A 16423-nucleotide genomic window follows, 5' to 3' on the forward strand; every position below is an offset into this window, starting at 1 on the left:
TAACAGTAATGCCACCTTCAGTCTATTTGTGAGACGAGCTGACATGTCCAAAGCTCTGGTAGGTGAACGTTCTCATCTTTAAAATTTCTCACGCACAGTGTGACATAAATAAGTGTAATTTCAATATAAACACCAAACAATCACTCATGAAGCAGCTCAGTACCTATCTTCTGTGATCAAGGAAATTGTTTTCCGCTGATGAACGCGTGGACATTTTTTTTGCACAAACTTGAACTGTTTGAGCTATGTAGATAGTTTTATTTTGCTTATAAGCTTACACACGTAATACAAAGTACAGCTCACAAAATGAAAAACAAAAACGCTGGTATCACGACACAAAAAGGCACTCGATTTAACTACTAATGTATTCACGTTAATAAAATACATGGTGCACAACACTCCCCCGTCTATACATGCAGAGGCTTTTACGAAACGTCTGGAATTTGCCTACACAGTTAACAAAGTCACTCATTTTGAAACAACATGTAGGCACTAAAATACCGATTATGCAGTTCGCTGAAGACGGACTTCCCCTTTTTCAAGTCGCCACACGTGTGAGAGGCGGATGCCTTTTTGAACCGGTATGGATCCCCATTCGGCTCTCTTGGTTTTGCGGAAATCACTCACGTCGTCTTGCTTTAAATTTAGGAGAGTCACATTTTTTACACACTTTCCCACCTTGTGCACAAAGTCCGTTGATTTCTGTATGGCCTCATCCACAGGCGAACGGAGGTTGTGCACCGTCGCCTGATGCTTCAGTAGCCCCCCTACTCCATCACAGGCGCTCTTGCCGTGTCCTGAGGCAGAAAAAACCCACTTCACCTTCGGAAGACCGGCTCGTTGGAACTCGTAGAGCTGAAATCTATTCTTAAAGTGAGCTGGTGCACCGTCAGATATATACGTTAATGACGTATAAACTGGAATGTTGTTCTCCAGCCAGTCCTCAATGCACCTTAGAGCGAGTACTGCGTGGGCAGTGTCATGGCACAGGTCTTCACACACGACACCGAAACATTTGGGACCTTGCGATGTCGACGCAACACATGTGAACACGGAGATTTGACGCTTGTGCCAGTGATGCTCTTGTATTTCGTGTGGCAGGGTCACCGTCCAGTTTTCCGCAAAATCAAAGTTCATGACAATATGCCTTGTGGTCACCTTGCTCTTCTCAATCCGAACAGCTTCCCGTTGACTTCTACGGATGAAGTCGTGAGTAGAAAACCTTGTGGCCCATTTTTGCATCTCTTTCAAAAAGGCGTTCGAGTCCGCAGTCTTATTCACCAAATTGCCATTCTCCCACGTGCAAAATCTAATCTCCTCATCTGGAACCAATTGTAATTCTTGTAAGGAGAGTCGATCAATGCTAGGGCATTTCTTGCATTCGCCCCGTAAACAATTGGGCGTTGAGTCTGGGCAAAGGCACAGAGCGACAATATCCTCAGCCGTTATTTTTTCTTCCCGTACGCTGTTGAGGGCAGATAAGCACAAATCAAAATTTGTGCAGCACACGCATGCACACACGGTTTGGTCAGGGTTCAGCTTAACCCATTTTGGTAGCAGCGAATAAAATTTGGTCAATCCTAATTTGGAGTCCGGGTTAGCTTTCTTAAACAGCTTGTAGGCTTCTCTTATGGACCTGGTCATGTAGCGCTTGACAACGGCTTGTTGTTCCCCATCCTTCATAATGTTTACAACGTCCTTTTTGTTGGGGCTCTGCCGGGAACAGTCGAAATCATCGTCGGTGTAAAACCGCGTGGCTGACTGCACGATGTCCTCGCCTATCTTAGCGCCTTGGTATGGCTCGAGACGATCCCATACGCCAAAACGTTCACGAAGTCGCTTGGCCCTTTTTAGTATGTAGCTCGATGCCTCCGGGATTAAAGGTGCGACCTCGTTAACAGTTAAACTTGCAGGCACAAGCGTGAGCAACTGGCATCTCTCCTGGTAAGACGGTGTCTTGACAAAGGCTTCTCTGAGGTTTGCCCACCACTCTTCACAGTTAAGGCAGGAAGATTCAGTCCCAGAGTTTGACTCACTCGTTTCCAGGCTATATGCTGTAGCCAACTTTTTACGTACTTGTCTGCTGTACGACACTTCCATTTCCCGCTGTTTTTTTGCCGCATAGGAGTGACGGCTTTTCGGGTTTACGACAGACGGCATGCGCAAAGGAGTTGTCTCAAGCCCTTTAGCAGATATTTCTTCGTTAATGTCATCTACTACTTCATGTTCTTCAATGAAGCTTGCCGGAGAGCTTGAAGATGGGTCACTCACCGCACAGGCTGAAAGTTGCTCACCGGTGCGTCGAAAACAGTTCTGGCAGAGCATATCCGTCGACAGAACAGTAGCAGCTTTGGCTGGAGACAGAATTCTTTTCAATGCTTCAACGTTGAGGTCGGTTACGGGTCGAAAATGTCGGTTGCGGTATATCACTCGCTTATGTCTTTCAAAGTAGTCGGCACAGGACTTCCTTTTGACGCTGAAAACTGCAGCCATGACTGAAACGTGGACGTGAGAAATACGAGTGGCCACCTAATTCTACGTTCAAACCCGTGTGTTATTCCTTGCCGCGATCTTTTGCTTGTTTATTATTTCTCTCTTTCTGCTTTTATCTTCTTCTTGTTTTAGTATCGACGACTGTGTGAATATAATCGCTGAAAACCATCACCGAGAAAGAGCGCGCTGTATGTCTTTTCATTTAAAGGGGAGGGAAGTAATAAATAGCGAAAAACGACGATAATAAAATCGGGGGATAAATGAGGACTGCAAACTTTAGGAAACACGTACAAAATCAAATAGACGAACTTAAAAGAGATAGACGCCGACAGAGAGTTCCTCTTTGGTGTGGTGCTTGCGTGCCCAAGACTGGTCTTGCCGGCAACTGCCAAAAATCACATTGATCATAACTAAGATGCGTTGCGACCCCTGCGTAAACAAAGTTCCGCGCGTTCAGGAGATCGGCATGATAAAGTCAAAACTCTACACTGTTCGTTTCCTCCCCTAGATAACCTTGACTAGACGGAGACAGACAAGTTTGCGCAGTGAGGTCCTTTGGTCAGAGAAGGATAGTTGGGGACAGCGAACCGGTCCGATAAACAGCCTCGGTCGGGAGCACGAGGTCAGCAAAGCTTATCGTAGGTCAACGGGGTCAACTAAGCTTATCAATGATTGTCTCAAATGTATCGTCTGAGACAATCATTGCTCTCCCTCGTGCTGATCAAAAGGGACCCGCGTTTGAGTCAGTTCGATGAAAAACAGAGTGCTACTTACGTTAGCACCCCGTTTGATGCAAGAAAAAAAACTGTTTGTTTTATTATTTTTATTTTGAAGAGGAGTTGTCTTCAAGTTCTACGTGGCTGTCAGAAATATTTTGTTCGTGATTTCTTAAACTACGTAAACAAATTACAACCAGATGTCCAACTCTCTTGGTGAAACGCCGGCTGCCGCTTTCGGGAGCTCTACGTTCATAATTCCTACCAATTTCGCTCCTGTTCGTGTTTCAAAGTAAAGGAAATGACAAGAAGCTTCCTTTAGCCGTGAAATTTGAAGGCGAAATTACAAAGCAATAAGAACATTTTAATCATTGTTCTTTCTATAGCTATAACGGCTTTTGCAATAATAGTAAGGGGTTTCATTTCTCTCACAAACCGGGCTATCGTATGTAACATATAGGTTGCATATTCAAGTTCACTTAACCGCACTCTGCTTCAGCGATTTAATCGGTAAGAACACTCGCCCGCCAAATCTCAAAATATAATGTCTAGCTTGTCCCGCTCTCAGACTGCAGGTGGCATTACTGTTAACGTGAATGGTAGGTTTTGCCCTCCGTAACGTATGTCAGATGTTCCAGGAGTCGTCATGAGCATATATAATGGCAAACTGATCACGATGGACTGGCTTCTAAAACCGATTGTTGTTATTGAGGCCGCCAGTACCATTGTGGTGAAGCCAGAATAGATGAACCAAGGATTGAGTGACAGGCTTAAAATTGGCTTATTTAACTGGTTGTCACCAAAATACAACAAAAATATTACACCCAAGACTTATGTACACTATTTCTACACCTTATGGGCTATGAAGTAGAGAAGTTAGAAGAAAATAAAAAATGGCCTTTTTGAAAAAATGTATTTCGAAATTTGTATATTTTCAATTTTTGTACATATTTGGGGTGAAATCAATAGTGTTCAATAAAATCGATAAACAAGAAACACATACCAATCGATAGGCTATTTAAATAGCTACGTATTGATATATGTCTCATGACATAGCTTCATACCGTTCGTTTGATATAGCTATCCCAATGTTAGTCGAAATTGCTCTGGGTGGCATGTTTGCGATTTTATGTAAAAATAACTAAAATGGTAAAAAACTATAATTTACCTCTAAAAATATAACACATCGCATACTTATAGTATAAAAAGTATTAAGAGTAAGTGATAACTCGATATTTTGTAAAGACCGTCTAAACTTGAGCAGAAATGGAATCGCGATTTCCACGCATTTCACCCGGCAACGTTCCATATTTTTTTTCTCTCGAACTACATATTTCTAATTTTTTTGAAAGGCAGTTTTGTTCATCGCAGGGATTGGGATTTCACATATATTTTTGACAGATAATTCTGAGGACCGACCCCGACAAGCTTGGTCGAATTCAAATGAAACCACCCATCTCTAAAATAACAAAAAAACTGTAACAGGTTTGTTTATACTTCGTTTCGCTTCAATTCCGTGCGTTATCAAAGGGCCGACCGCAGCTTTCGCTACGGTTTGCTGGAGCCAATCAGCACCTCCTAGTTAACAAGGCCGTAGTACTGAATGAGATTGCGTCATCAGAAGAGTCCAAGGCTGGACACAGATTGGAAACGAGTGCAGGGTCAGCACTCGGCTTCGAGTCAAGTTTGAGCCAAACTATGACGCAATCGTCGTGCCCAATCTGTGACCAGCGTTGGTCTCCTTTGATGTCGCCATCAAATTCGGCACTATGGCTTCGTTATTATCTGGGAGGTGTTGAGCCAGTCGAGCGGCACGAATAGTGTATCGTCACGGCGCTCAACGCGTTTGTTCATCTACTCTCCCCGGCAAAGCCGATGACGTACCGCCCATGCGCCCCGACCTTCCACTTTTTCTACGCGTGATTCCTTTAGCCGGCGATAGCGAGCGCACAAAAAAATACACTTAAGACTGCTTACGTGTAGGAATGCGAAAGCATACGTATACGCAGCGCATTCCTACAAGCAGTACGTCCCGATGTCCTCCGCAGAGGCCGGCCGGGCGGCGCGCGACATGGCTGAAAGCAGAGTGTGGAATACGTGATAGACTAGTGCACAGGGAGAGGGAGGGGGAATTTCCCGCTCTCCCTCCCCCCCTTTCCGGCCACGCCTGACATGTGACCCAAAAGGGGGAGAGAGCAGTGACAGCCCGCGCGATAACCTCTCCCTTTTACTGACGCGAGCGCAGCAGCGTCAGGAAGAGGGCTTCTCTGCGATGTGGCGTACCTTGGAACTATAACGCGTCGCACCCAATGGAAACTGAACTGCCGTTTCCCGCTGCTACAGACGGAATTTAGGTGCCGTTTCTTCACGGTCACAGACAAAGCCTTCTTCGCTTCATGGGACAGTTAATGCTTCAGGATTAAAACAACGACCGCCATGACGATCTATTTTTGGTGCCGCTTGACTAAATCCATCAAATAGCAGCGTCGGCTGCGGTCGGACATAAAATATAAAAGACAAAAAGCGCGTTCGCGCGGCCTGGAAATTTAATATTACAACGCACACTGTGCTCTTCACTGGATGAACCGTCGGATATCAGCAGCCAGAGAATGGCGGCGAACGCCTTGACGTCGCTCTTTCGAAACTGCATAATTGTACCCTCGGCTTGCACCGTAGGCTGCGCTCGTACATAAAGATGAACTAAGTTTCACCATATGTACAAACTTCGTTTCAGCTTAAGTTCAGACGAAGCCGACGCTAGGACCTAATGGCATCATAAAATATTACCGCAGAAGACAAAGGACAAGCAGGGGTAGGACAAGACAAGTGCTACTTTCAACTGACGTTTTAATGAAAAAATTAAGGAAAAAAAAAGGACGAAGATAGTAAATTAATGAAAAACAGTTAGGGCGCAGGCGACCTGGTATAAGTTTACCAGTTTTTTGACCACCTGAGACTGGATGGAAGAAACACATTGAGACGTCGTCGTGTTTCTTCCACCCAGTCTCATGTGGTCTAAAAATGATAGTAAATTAGTTAATAGTTAATTAAAGTAGTAAAAATAGTTCGTAGTAAATTAAAAAAAAAAAACTAATGGCACAAATCAAGCAGCCTCAACAGCGCAAGTCACAGGGCCTTTCGTGTTTATGATTGGTGCGTCAATGATAGAACACGTACAGACACATGACCAACACCAGGATAGTGCGCTTTTGACACTGATTGTTCCCATCAGCTCATAGCGTCGTCTGCGCCTGGGTATGAGGGGAAGCTTAAAAAGTTATTAAAAAACGATTTAGAGATGAAGAGAGTATTTTTACCTTTGAAACTGAATATTCCGTTGGATTTTTCCAAAGATGTAACTCAACGCGAGAGAGCACGAAACATCTCCGACCAGTCGTTGCGTCATACCCAGATCTGTCAGCTGCCAAGCGTGTGTCGCTCGTGATTCTATCGCGTGCAATCGCAAGCTGGTCAGGTATATTCCGCCGTACTGACACCAATCGGGACGTCTTTTTCTGACCTGTTTGAAAATAGCGATAGTGGGCGTGCATAGCTTTGATAGGCGCCGAAGATGCGCGAGAGCAGAGATTCCGACAACTCTGGATTTGGATAAGACGCCACACTCCGAGAAAAAAGGGCTTCGGCGATACTTTGAGAATTATTTTCTGCAACCTCCGTGCACCAAATTGAAAAATAATCTCGATGTCCGTGATTCTTGAGGCCAAATAAAGATGATTTCAGTGTTGTTTGTTTTAATACAGAACTGCTTTAGTTTTTTATTCAGGTGAAAATCAGGATACGGTGGCATGTGCGTCTGACACTTGCGCCCCTCGCTCGCTTGTTTTCATGTCAAATGCGCCACGTGCATTTGTCTCCCATGGACTTGAGCGGATGATGACTTGCGCCTGACTGCTTCGTCATTGCGCGTTCACTGCGCGCTGTCCATGTTGCCCTAAAGAGCCGTGTATTCGGAGAGTTGTGACATACATTGGTTTGAATAGGCGAGCATCTCGGGGCCAAGCACAGGCCGACAAACAATCACTAGCGGTGATCATGAGCACTGAAAATGCGACTCGACTACTTTAAGCACTTTTAGAGTCGCTCGAGTAAAAGGGTATAACTCTTGGTGACTGAAAACTTGGCGATGTGAGGTTTTCGTCACATCCCCCAAATTCAGCGGTAGAATAAACGAACGTACGCTCCAAAACCGGGCCGACTTGCCATAAACAGCGTCTCAGCTGAGACTGTTGAAAATAAGGCACTGCCAAAGCCAGTGCACGAGCCGAGCGGGACTCAAGCCGCATCTCAAGACGCTCGCGCGAACCACCTTTTGCACTGCTTTCTTTAGCCAGTCTTGGATGAGACGCTGTTTTAGGACGCCCGCCCAGAACAAACGGGCACCGCGACGCCCAGACTGAAAGCTTCTATTTCCCGTTTCAAATGTCGTTTCTAATATTGTGACGTCGCGCTCTGCTGATTGGTCGACTCTGTGTCGACCTGTAGTTTACGGTGTAACCGCGGGGGGAGTATTCGGGGCTGGCGGCGGCCTTTGCCCCGCCCATTGACCAAACTCTTCCAATATACGGCTCTGGTTGCCCTTTAAGTGTCCTGCTCCTCCTTGCGTTGCCTATTGACGTTGCTCAAAATGACTTTTGTTAGGAAATGAGTTCGGAACTCGTTTTCAGTTCCTTCGGACAGACTGAGTAATATCAATATTAGAAAGGAGCAAAAACGCAGCAACAAAAGGTGCGTCCAAACTGTCTATATTTGCATGTGTTAGACGCGTATTTGGTTCTAGTTTGTTTGTTTGTTTGTTTATGGTATTCGGTGGTATTGCATTATAGAGGTTTCAAGCCGCCGTCACACTCATACATGATAAGAAAGACGCGGTGTTGGCTGCTTACTTTATGACAGAACTTCAAGCCTCTTCGAAGCATGCTTCGAATATCTCTGTAGACAGTTTTTGTCTGATCAACAACACGGAACTCAGACACTGTCTGCACACTTTCGTTTTCGTGATCAGTGCGACCTCGGCTTAGAGAGTGGAATTTCGCATCTTAAAACTAACAAAAAAAAAGAAATTATAAGTCCTGGTATTTGTCAGGGATCTATGCGAACTAGGCAGATCGTGTCCGACGCTTTCCCGACAACCTAGACGACACGGGCGCTATTTTTCTTATCATACGAGCAAGCTGGCTTAAAACCGGTGCACCAAATCACTAATAGAAGCAACTGATGCGATTCACAGTACAATTTTTATATTATCGAAAACATTTAAACATTTCATCAGTATATTTTTTTAATGTGGTACCAAGTCATTTACTCATTGAATGATATGTCTATAATATGTTTGTGATACGTATAGTAGGGTATTAAGAAATAATGTGGTTAGTGTTTGTATAACGTTCGATGAATGTCATTACTTTTGTCGTGTGACAGCACTCAGGTATGAGCAGAGATACTCGACAAAAGTATTCGGAAACACAAACATTGCGATACGTGTATTTTAAAGCAGAAATACAGATACTAAGATACATTCGTTTTTTATCTAACACGATATATCTTAGATACTGCCGCAAAACGGCCAAAAGGTGTCCCAAAATACACATACACACGGATATAGTTTTCTTTTCCGGATCAGTGTTAGGTGAGGAGAAGTGCAGTTTTCGGTTAATGTATCGGGTAATGATTATGTTCACCCTTTCGTGGCACTTTATGTTCCTCCACTTACATCTAACTCTTCGTGTATCGACATCCACCGCCCCAAGTGCTGGTAAATTATAAAAATAAAACAATAAAACTGAAAGCAGACGGCTGCATGCCATGGTTCACAAAAAGAGTCCGCCAGTAATGGATCGTGTTTTTCCGGGAGGGTGGGTCTCAAACTGTCGTCTAAGTGCATCTGGGTCACCCAGGCTGTGGAAATCGGACAACGGAGCCGGGCCTGTCTGCACTAAGTGTCACACAAGACAAAGAGAAGCCTCTCCACGAGTCCTTTATTTTCATGATTAATAAAGCGCAAAACGGGATGGACAAAGTCGTCGACACACGCACATGCAAACACACATACACGCACAGATGGTGTGCACGTGTTTGTCCACTCTTTCTTTTTCATTATGTCAATAAACTAGCCATTCCAGCAATCCACTACTCTACAGTTCCTTTAATGTCCAATACCGGTAGCTTCCCTTTTGCCACTCGCATCATTTCGAGCGTTCACTCCGCTAAAATGGTGAGAGTGGAGGGCCTTGCGGGAGCAACTTGTCCGCTATTCTTTCAAGTGACCTTATCTCGAACCACCTTTGTATATTCTTTTCTTCTTTGCATTTTTCTTTCTAGCATTTATGATTGAATTCAGGGTGACTGCGCAGGCGAACCAGTGAACGACCAGCTGGAGGACTGTGGATAGGAGGGGACACAAATAAGAGGCGACAAACAGCGTTGTGTTTGATGACGGTTTGCGATGACATCTGTAAACATGGCCCACCCCCCCCCCCCCCACACACACACACACATACAGTAAAATGGGTTGTGTGGTGGATTCATATTATAAAGTATGGGATCCCTCGTACGAAAAATGTTATGTTGAGTCAGTTAGTCGTAAAACCCCATAAGTTAATTTTAGTTAACACGTGTAAGAAGATGTCTAATCGTTGCAGAGTAAGCGATACATCGCAAATGTATTTCACAACTGAAATACCTATACTTTTTTACATGTACTATCATACAAAGATACAGATATTCACAACTACCTATAACATTATATCCTGATACTACTATTCAGCCTTGGGTATTACTACGGTGGCTGGAACGCGCCTCTTACTACAGTGTTTACCGCGTCCAAATAAATGGTCTCTCAATTTTCGGTTGATGACGTCACAAAACTGTCATGTCGCCGCCGGCCGCGATCCTGGCGGTGTCTCACCGCCGCGGTGATGGGCGTGGCAGACGCCTGTCTCGTTGAAGGTCGCACTCCTGCTTGACAGTCGACGGAAGCTTCGACGGCCAGGAGTTGGGACGCCGCGACGACAGCGACACTCGAGCAGGGTGTAAGATTGACAGGTTGGGAAACGGCCCATAGAAGCCTACCGCAGCGCCGTGACCGGATTGTGTACTCGTCTGCTTGCGGGTACCGCCGATTTGCGACAGATGGCGCGGCGGCGAGAAGAAAAAAATCGGAATCAGATTTGCATGGAACTCTATGGGAAAATACGCAAAATAAACCGAGAGCACCACAGTCCTCCATTGAAAACCCACGAGAAACCATGTCCGTCAGTTTACCCGGTCGCCACCGGTCGCCCACCCGGAGTGAGAGTTCGCGGTGCTCCACATAGATGGCGCCACAGAAAAAGAGAAAACCGGGGGGGACACAATCCGGTCGCTCATTTGGCTCTCGTTCCCCCACCTGTGTATCTTACACCCTGCACTTGGGACTGCTCATGTTTTTTGCCGGAACGTCTAAGCCCAACAGCCAGGATCGCGACACCCGACAGCGTGCCACCCCGGCTTTTGTGATGCCATCTGTTCGCCACTTGGGGACCTCTTTGGATGCACGGGGGTAAGAGGAGCGTCCTTCAAGCATGTTTCAAACATGTTGTAAGCGTGTAGGCAGGCAATTATGTCATCATGCCGACAGCGTACACCGTGTCTCTTACATATTATATGAGCAGAGTGATTGCAGCTTAAAGTTGTGCACTAACAAATTTTGTTCTGCGTAACTGCCGCTAGCGCAGAGCAGGTCGCCTGCTTCTTACGCAGGATTTGCGGTGACGTCAGAACAACGCTGAGTTCTGATTGGTTGATGGAGAAAAATAGTGGGTAGACTTCAATGCTAGATGCCTTGAGGTCTACTCGCTATATTTTTGTTTTCAATCAGCCAATAAGAACTCCACGTTCTGACATAATCGCAGCCTATGTACAAGAAGCAGACTGACTTGCTGTCCGCATATGTACAAATCTAATCTGAAAGGAAATCAAGCAGCAATATTGCTGTGAAGCCCTCCCCACTAGAACCGTGGTACGCCTTTTCTTCTCATTTGTCTAAGGATTTTGCGGCCGCGTCTAAAGAAGACAAGGCAACACTCAAAATATGCGCAGTAAAACAAAAACCGAAACATTATGATTTGAACAGCCTCATAAGTACACTGTAATATTAAAGTAGTAAAGCCAAAAAAAGGAGCATCATAAATTGAAGAGTTTCATAGGTCACCTGTCGCTTGAGGAAACACGAGTGTAACATGGACGTAAATATTAAATGAAGAAACAGTGAGATACATGCCCGCTTCTTGGCAGAGCGAGATGAATACAGGTTTGAGTCGGGGTGGTAGCTGAGTTCGTGGGGGCGAGCAGGATGAAAGATAGACAGGTGGGGAAACGTCCCATAGAAGCCTACTGCAGCGCCGTGCCCGGATTGTGTACTCGTCTGCTTGCGGGTACCCCCGATTTCCGACAGATGGTGCTGCGGCGAGAGGGAAAAAAATCGGAATCGGATTTGCATGAAAATTTATGGGAGAGTGCGCAAAATAAACCGAGAGCACGACAGTCCTCCATTGAAAATCCACGAGAAACCATCTCTGTCAGTTTAGCCTGTCGTCACCGGTCGCCCACCCGGAGTGTGGGTTCGCGGTGCTCCACGTAGATGGCGCCACAAAAAAAGAGAAAACCGAGGGGTACACAATCCGGTCGCTCATTTGGCTCTCGTTTCCCCACCTGTCTATCTTACGCCCTGGGTGCGAGCGATAGAGGATAATTTTCTTTTATGCGTATGTGTCACATTTGATTGGATAGGAGGCATAGCACGCTGACAGACAACTTTTCAAGGGAGACTAGGCCAATGAACTCTGGAACAAGCCAGTTCCGCTCGGCGACTGTCCGTGAAAGAAAGCTGTTCTTCAGCACATCTTTGCGGCAGAGAGGCTCTCGAATTGCCTAAACGTACTTCGGCCTGGTTAGACGGCTCGTGTTAATTGTAACGTAATTGCCAATGTCCACAACATTCATGTCATTGAAAAGTTGAAAAAAACCCGTTTTGCCTGTTAACCTTATTTCGTACAGCAAGGTGCGGCAAGCCTGATTGCTTGTAGAGTTCCGTTATCGATGATCGTCTTTCGTACCGATTATAGGTTAGCCGTAGGGCCTCCGCTTGAACATTGTCTAGGGCATTAATGCTATTTTGCAACTACGGGTCCCAAACTATGTCTGCGTATTCAAGAACGGGGCAGTCGCGTAGGTTCCTTCTCCAAAACCACAACACTCTTAGAAGTGAGAAAATGCAAGCCGGCCGGTTGGGAAAGGACATATTTGTTAACCTGATTCCGGGGTTTAGAAGTGTGACAACGTTCTTGTTGCTTTCCTAAAGGGATGATGCAACAATTTTTCGCGCAAATACCGCTTAGAACGAATCCCTGACGGTAATGCCTGTTTGTTATTCGACTGTTCCTTTTTCAGCACACGCAAAAAAGGTGTAGGAAAAAAAAGAAACGAATAGCGTTAATTCTCCCTCCCCCCCCCCCCCTCCCCCCCAACTCGCAGCTAGAACGAGGGGCCAAGCGATCTGAAGCCGATTATATGCCGGCAATGGTGATCAAAGCCACGGGCTGGGGTTGGCAAAGCACAGGATATGCGCCGAGTTCCAGACATTGTTGTGGTTCGGCTATTGTCATCACTGCCACCACTGGACACGGGCCACTACCTGAATTCTTGTCCAGATATTGCTTATCACGGGCCCGAACCGAGCGCTCACGCAATGCTCGGGTCCAATCTACGAGCCGCATTCAAATATTGTCACTGGGCGGTACCGCGACCGCCCAGTTGCGTCGTCAATATTTCGAAGGAGAAATTGAACGAAAATGCTCGCTTTTGTCCTCGAAGTTATACCGCAACAAAGGTGTTCCTTGGTCAAAGACGTTGCGTGCGAATGTGTACTTGGGTCCCACTGTTGTCAGTAAACTGGAGTAAAGGAAAAACTTTCGAAGCGAATATCGTTGCATGGCCCCTTTAAGAAGGACGCTCATATACGTATTCAAGATAGTTTTAAGGTTAGTAAGACAGAAATGTATTTGTATTCTGTGACTGCTTGTAACCAGATATCACTGATAGCGTGGGTGAAGGGAGGCGGTTGCTTTTTAATTGCTGTCTGTCACGTAAACGTACTTTGATCCGTTGAGCCCCATTTGCCATTTGGCACAACACGTTGATACTTGCGATAAAGAATTGTTCAAGTTGATTTGGTCGGCGTGACATGTGACTTTTGAAAACATGACGCAGTCGTCCGCGAAGAAACGACATTTTATTGAGGGTGACTTACTTTAAAAGGCAACTCCGGTCAATATTTTTGAGTTTGGGTTTATGGCTGTTTTTATAAAAATCAGTGTCCCTGAGTTACAAGATATATATTGTTTTCTCGATATCGTGTGTGGTTATATGTGTATCACGGCTCAAACTATGTTTTCGAGCGTCTACTTCAACGAAGAAAGGGTGCACAAGCGAGCTGGTGAAGAACTTTTGAGACTTGTTGTTGTGTTGCCCGGTTTTTTTTTTTTTATTATTTTGCCGTGTCTCCGGTTTACGATGGAAGTCCACTTCAAAACCAAAACTATCTGCTAGAAGGATGGCAACACTGATCATCAGCCGTACGGCCGCGACGGTACGTCAACGCGGTGCTGCGGTACGCGGTTCAACCAATCAACCGCAGCTCCACCGCGAAGTGACGTCATAAGGGTGCCGCGCCAGTGTTGTTTGACTAAAAGCTAACCCGCTTGCCGCCCGCCTAAAAGCAGCTGGTTTCATCTTTAAATTCGGTTTTAGTGGATAATATTTCGGCTTTTATCATATGTTATGCCACTACGGTGGTATCAGCCCTTTATGTGGCTTCGTTTTCAACCGGAGTTTCCTTTTGAGCTCCTTAATAGAAACCAAAGACAGGAGAGGTCTGATCACCGACTCCTGCGGGACGCCGGAGCGAACGTCTGCCTTTTGCGGTTTACGACTGCTGACGGTCACGAATTGTGCACGACTAGTAAGATAAGGATCAAGCCATCTGATTGTGTTGCCGTTTATAATAATGCGTTTCGACTTGTGCAATAGCTTGGAATGGGAAGCTCGGTCGAATTCTTTGCAAAAGTCTAAGAATACGACGTAATCTTGATAGGTTTCGTCCAGTATTTTCGACATTACGTGGATTGTACGTAATAGATGCGTGGCATTCAAAACGCCGCGCCTAAAACCGTTCTTATTCCTGCTAAATAGTTTGTTTTTGTTCTTTTTTTGAAAGATTGTTAGGTGTTTGCATAAGAATTGTTCAACAACTTGGCTACTTGAACATAACAACGAGATTGGTCTGCAACTGTGCCCATCCTAGGCACAGCTAGATTTGTAAATTGAAACGACTCTGTCATTCTTCCAATCACTGGGTACCACTTCTGCATCAAGACTGCGAGCGTACTGACATACACACATTCGAAGCACCACTGCAGGGTACTTTTGGGGAGGAATATTTTGGTACCTCATCGGTCAAGCAGAGCTTCTTAGTGTCGAGCCGAAGCGGGTAATCAACATTTCCCGCTTTAGGCTTCTAAAGACTTTATTAGGAAGTAAATCTTTACACCGATCATTTCTCATCGGTGTAAAGGAAGAAGACAAAAATACAAATCAAATGTGATAGTCAGCGTGATGTTAGACGCTCGCTTTTGACGGTGTGCGTGTGGTCTTAGTGTGTGAATCATATTTTGCGCTGTTAGCTTTAAGTTCGCTTTAGACACTACAACGTCCGGAATTATAATATGCTTTGCGCTTTGCGATGGCAACTGAGACTTGTCGTTCGTGCACACCGACGAAAAAAGCTTTCTAAACACGTTCGGTATTTTCTTATTGTAACCCGCTATGGGTGATCGTCAAGCTTGATCGCAGTCATTGAGTTGATTTTCTTAGCTAAATATACCTAAACCTTCGGTGGGTTATCTTTCAAAAAGTAGTACAATGTTACTTTAGAAAAAAAAATCACGACCTTTTGTCTTCGACTGCAGTTGTCTCCGAAGAACTTTGATTTAGGTGCCTACGTTCGCGTAATTTCCTTGTATCTGGTTAACCATCTGTTTGAGACACGAGATCTCACGCGTTATTCATGGGGTTTATTTTATTTTATTTTTTAAGCGTGATGGAACGAAGCTCTTGACGCACGTGAGGACGATTTTCCTAAGAAGGACCATAGGGTTTCTGGGCAGACGCGGCTTTGCTTTTGTATACCTGATAAATGGTCGAAAGCTCCCTCAAAGTAATCTAGGACGTCTGCATCTTTAGCCTTGTTGGAATCACTATACTGATTAGGCGGCCGTCGAGCCGTTACTCGAGCAATGGCGGAAAGTCACTGAGGCCAGCTTTCCTCAGTTTAAACTTTCACACAATACGCCCGATCTTTCTCCCCCTTCATTACCACCGAGATACAAACCGCGAACATTGTGTATCAAGGCGAAGCGCAGTTTAGGTTTTCATTCGGGCAATATATCGCTTCATGCTCCAGTACCAAAACAGCACAAAGACGAGAACGAAAAATAGACAAAACTATAAAAATAACGAGACTCTGCCAGCAGCCACGAAAAGTTTCCGCGGAATAAAAGCGTAAGCCACGGTGTCAAGGCAAGCACACTGCGAAGACAGCTTGGTTCTCCCTCCCGCCTCCCAAGAGACAAAATTCGGAAACCAAAAAATAAAAAAAAAACACAGGGAGGAAGAAAATCAGACGCCCAAGCTGCTCGCATGACCCACGTCGCTTCATTAATTATCCGAATTAATGGCAGCTACGCGCAGAGTCGGCAAACGCTCCGGCGATTCTGTGGGAAGTTCTGGGTCGATAGATCCTTCGCTTCATCTTTCCTTTCTTGGCTGTTTCATCTCTTTCTTTTTTTTTTTTTTTTTGTTACTGTGTTTTGAGTTTGGACGTTACGTGAATGCTACTTGACGTACTGCGACTAGACATGTCGTTAAACTTCCGTTTCACAAGTTGCGTATAGCACTCTAATTTAAAGGCGGAAGTTCGATTGCGTAGTTCCGGAAAAATGGTCTTTTTGCACGATCGTCTGCGTCTAGAAGGGCTCTTTGCTAAAAAAAAACCTGGAGCTCGTGCCTGTGTCGCCCGCGAATGGGCACCGAAGCATAAAAGATGTCTCGTCAAAGTTATACGCGACGCGTGAAGTGCGTCTCATCTGATGTTAACGCTA

General features: G+C 45.3%; 1 protein-coding gene across 1 annotated transcript; it reads right to left on the minus strand.

The window, feature by feature from the left end:
• Positions 1-504: 504 nt before the first annotated feature.
• LOC121835189 lies at positions 505-1535 on the minus strand. Its single transcript, XM_042289165.1, has one exon. It carries the CDS (start codon positions 1240-1242, stop codon positions 505-507), a length of 738 nt encoding a protein of 245 aa, XP_042145099.1. The 5' UTR covers positions 1243-1535.
• Between the last annotated feature and the right edge of the window lie 14888 nt (positions 1536-16423).

This window comes from Ixodes scapularis, unplaced genomic scaffold (assembly GCF_016920785.2).
Source record: "Ixodes scapularis isolate PalLabHiFi unplaced genomic scaffold, ASM1692078v2 PGA_scaffold12__126_contigs__length_90152505, whole genome shotgun sequence".
In the NCBI taxonomy this organism is placed as follows: Eukaryota; Metazoa; Arthropoda; class Arachnida; order Ixodida; family Ixodidae; genus Ixodes; species Ixodes scapularis.

Coding starts and splice junctions, on each gene's coding strand:
- LOC121835189 (XM_042289165.1), bottom strand. CDS start 1,242: ATGCAAAAATGGGCCACAAGGTTTTCTACTCACGACTTCATCCGTAGA.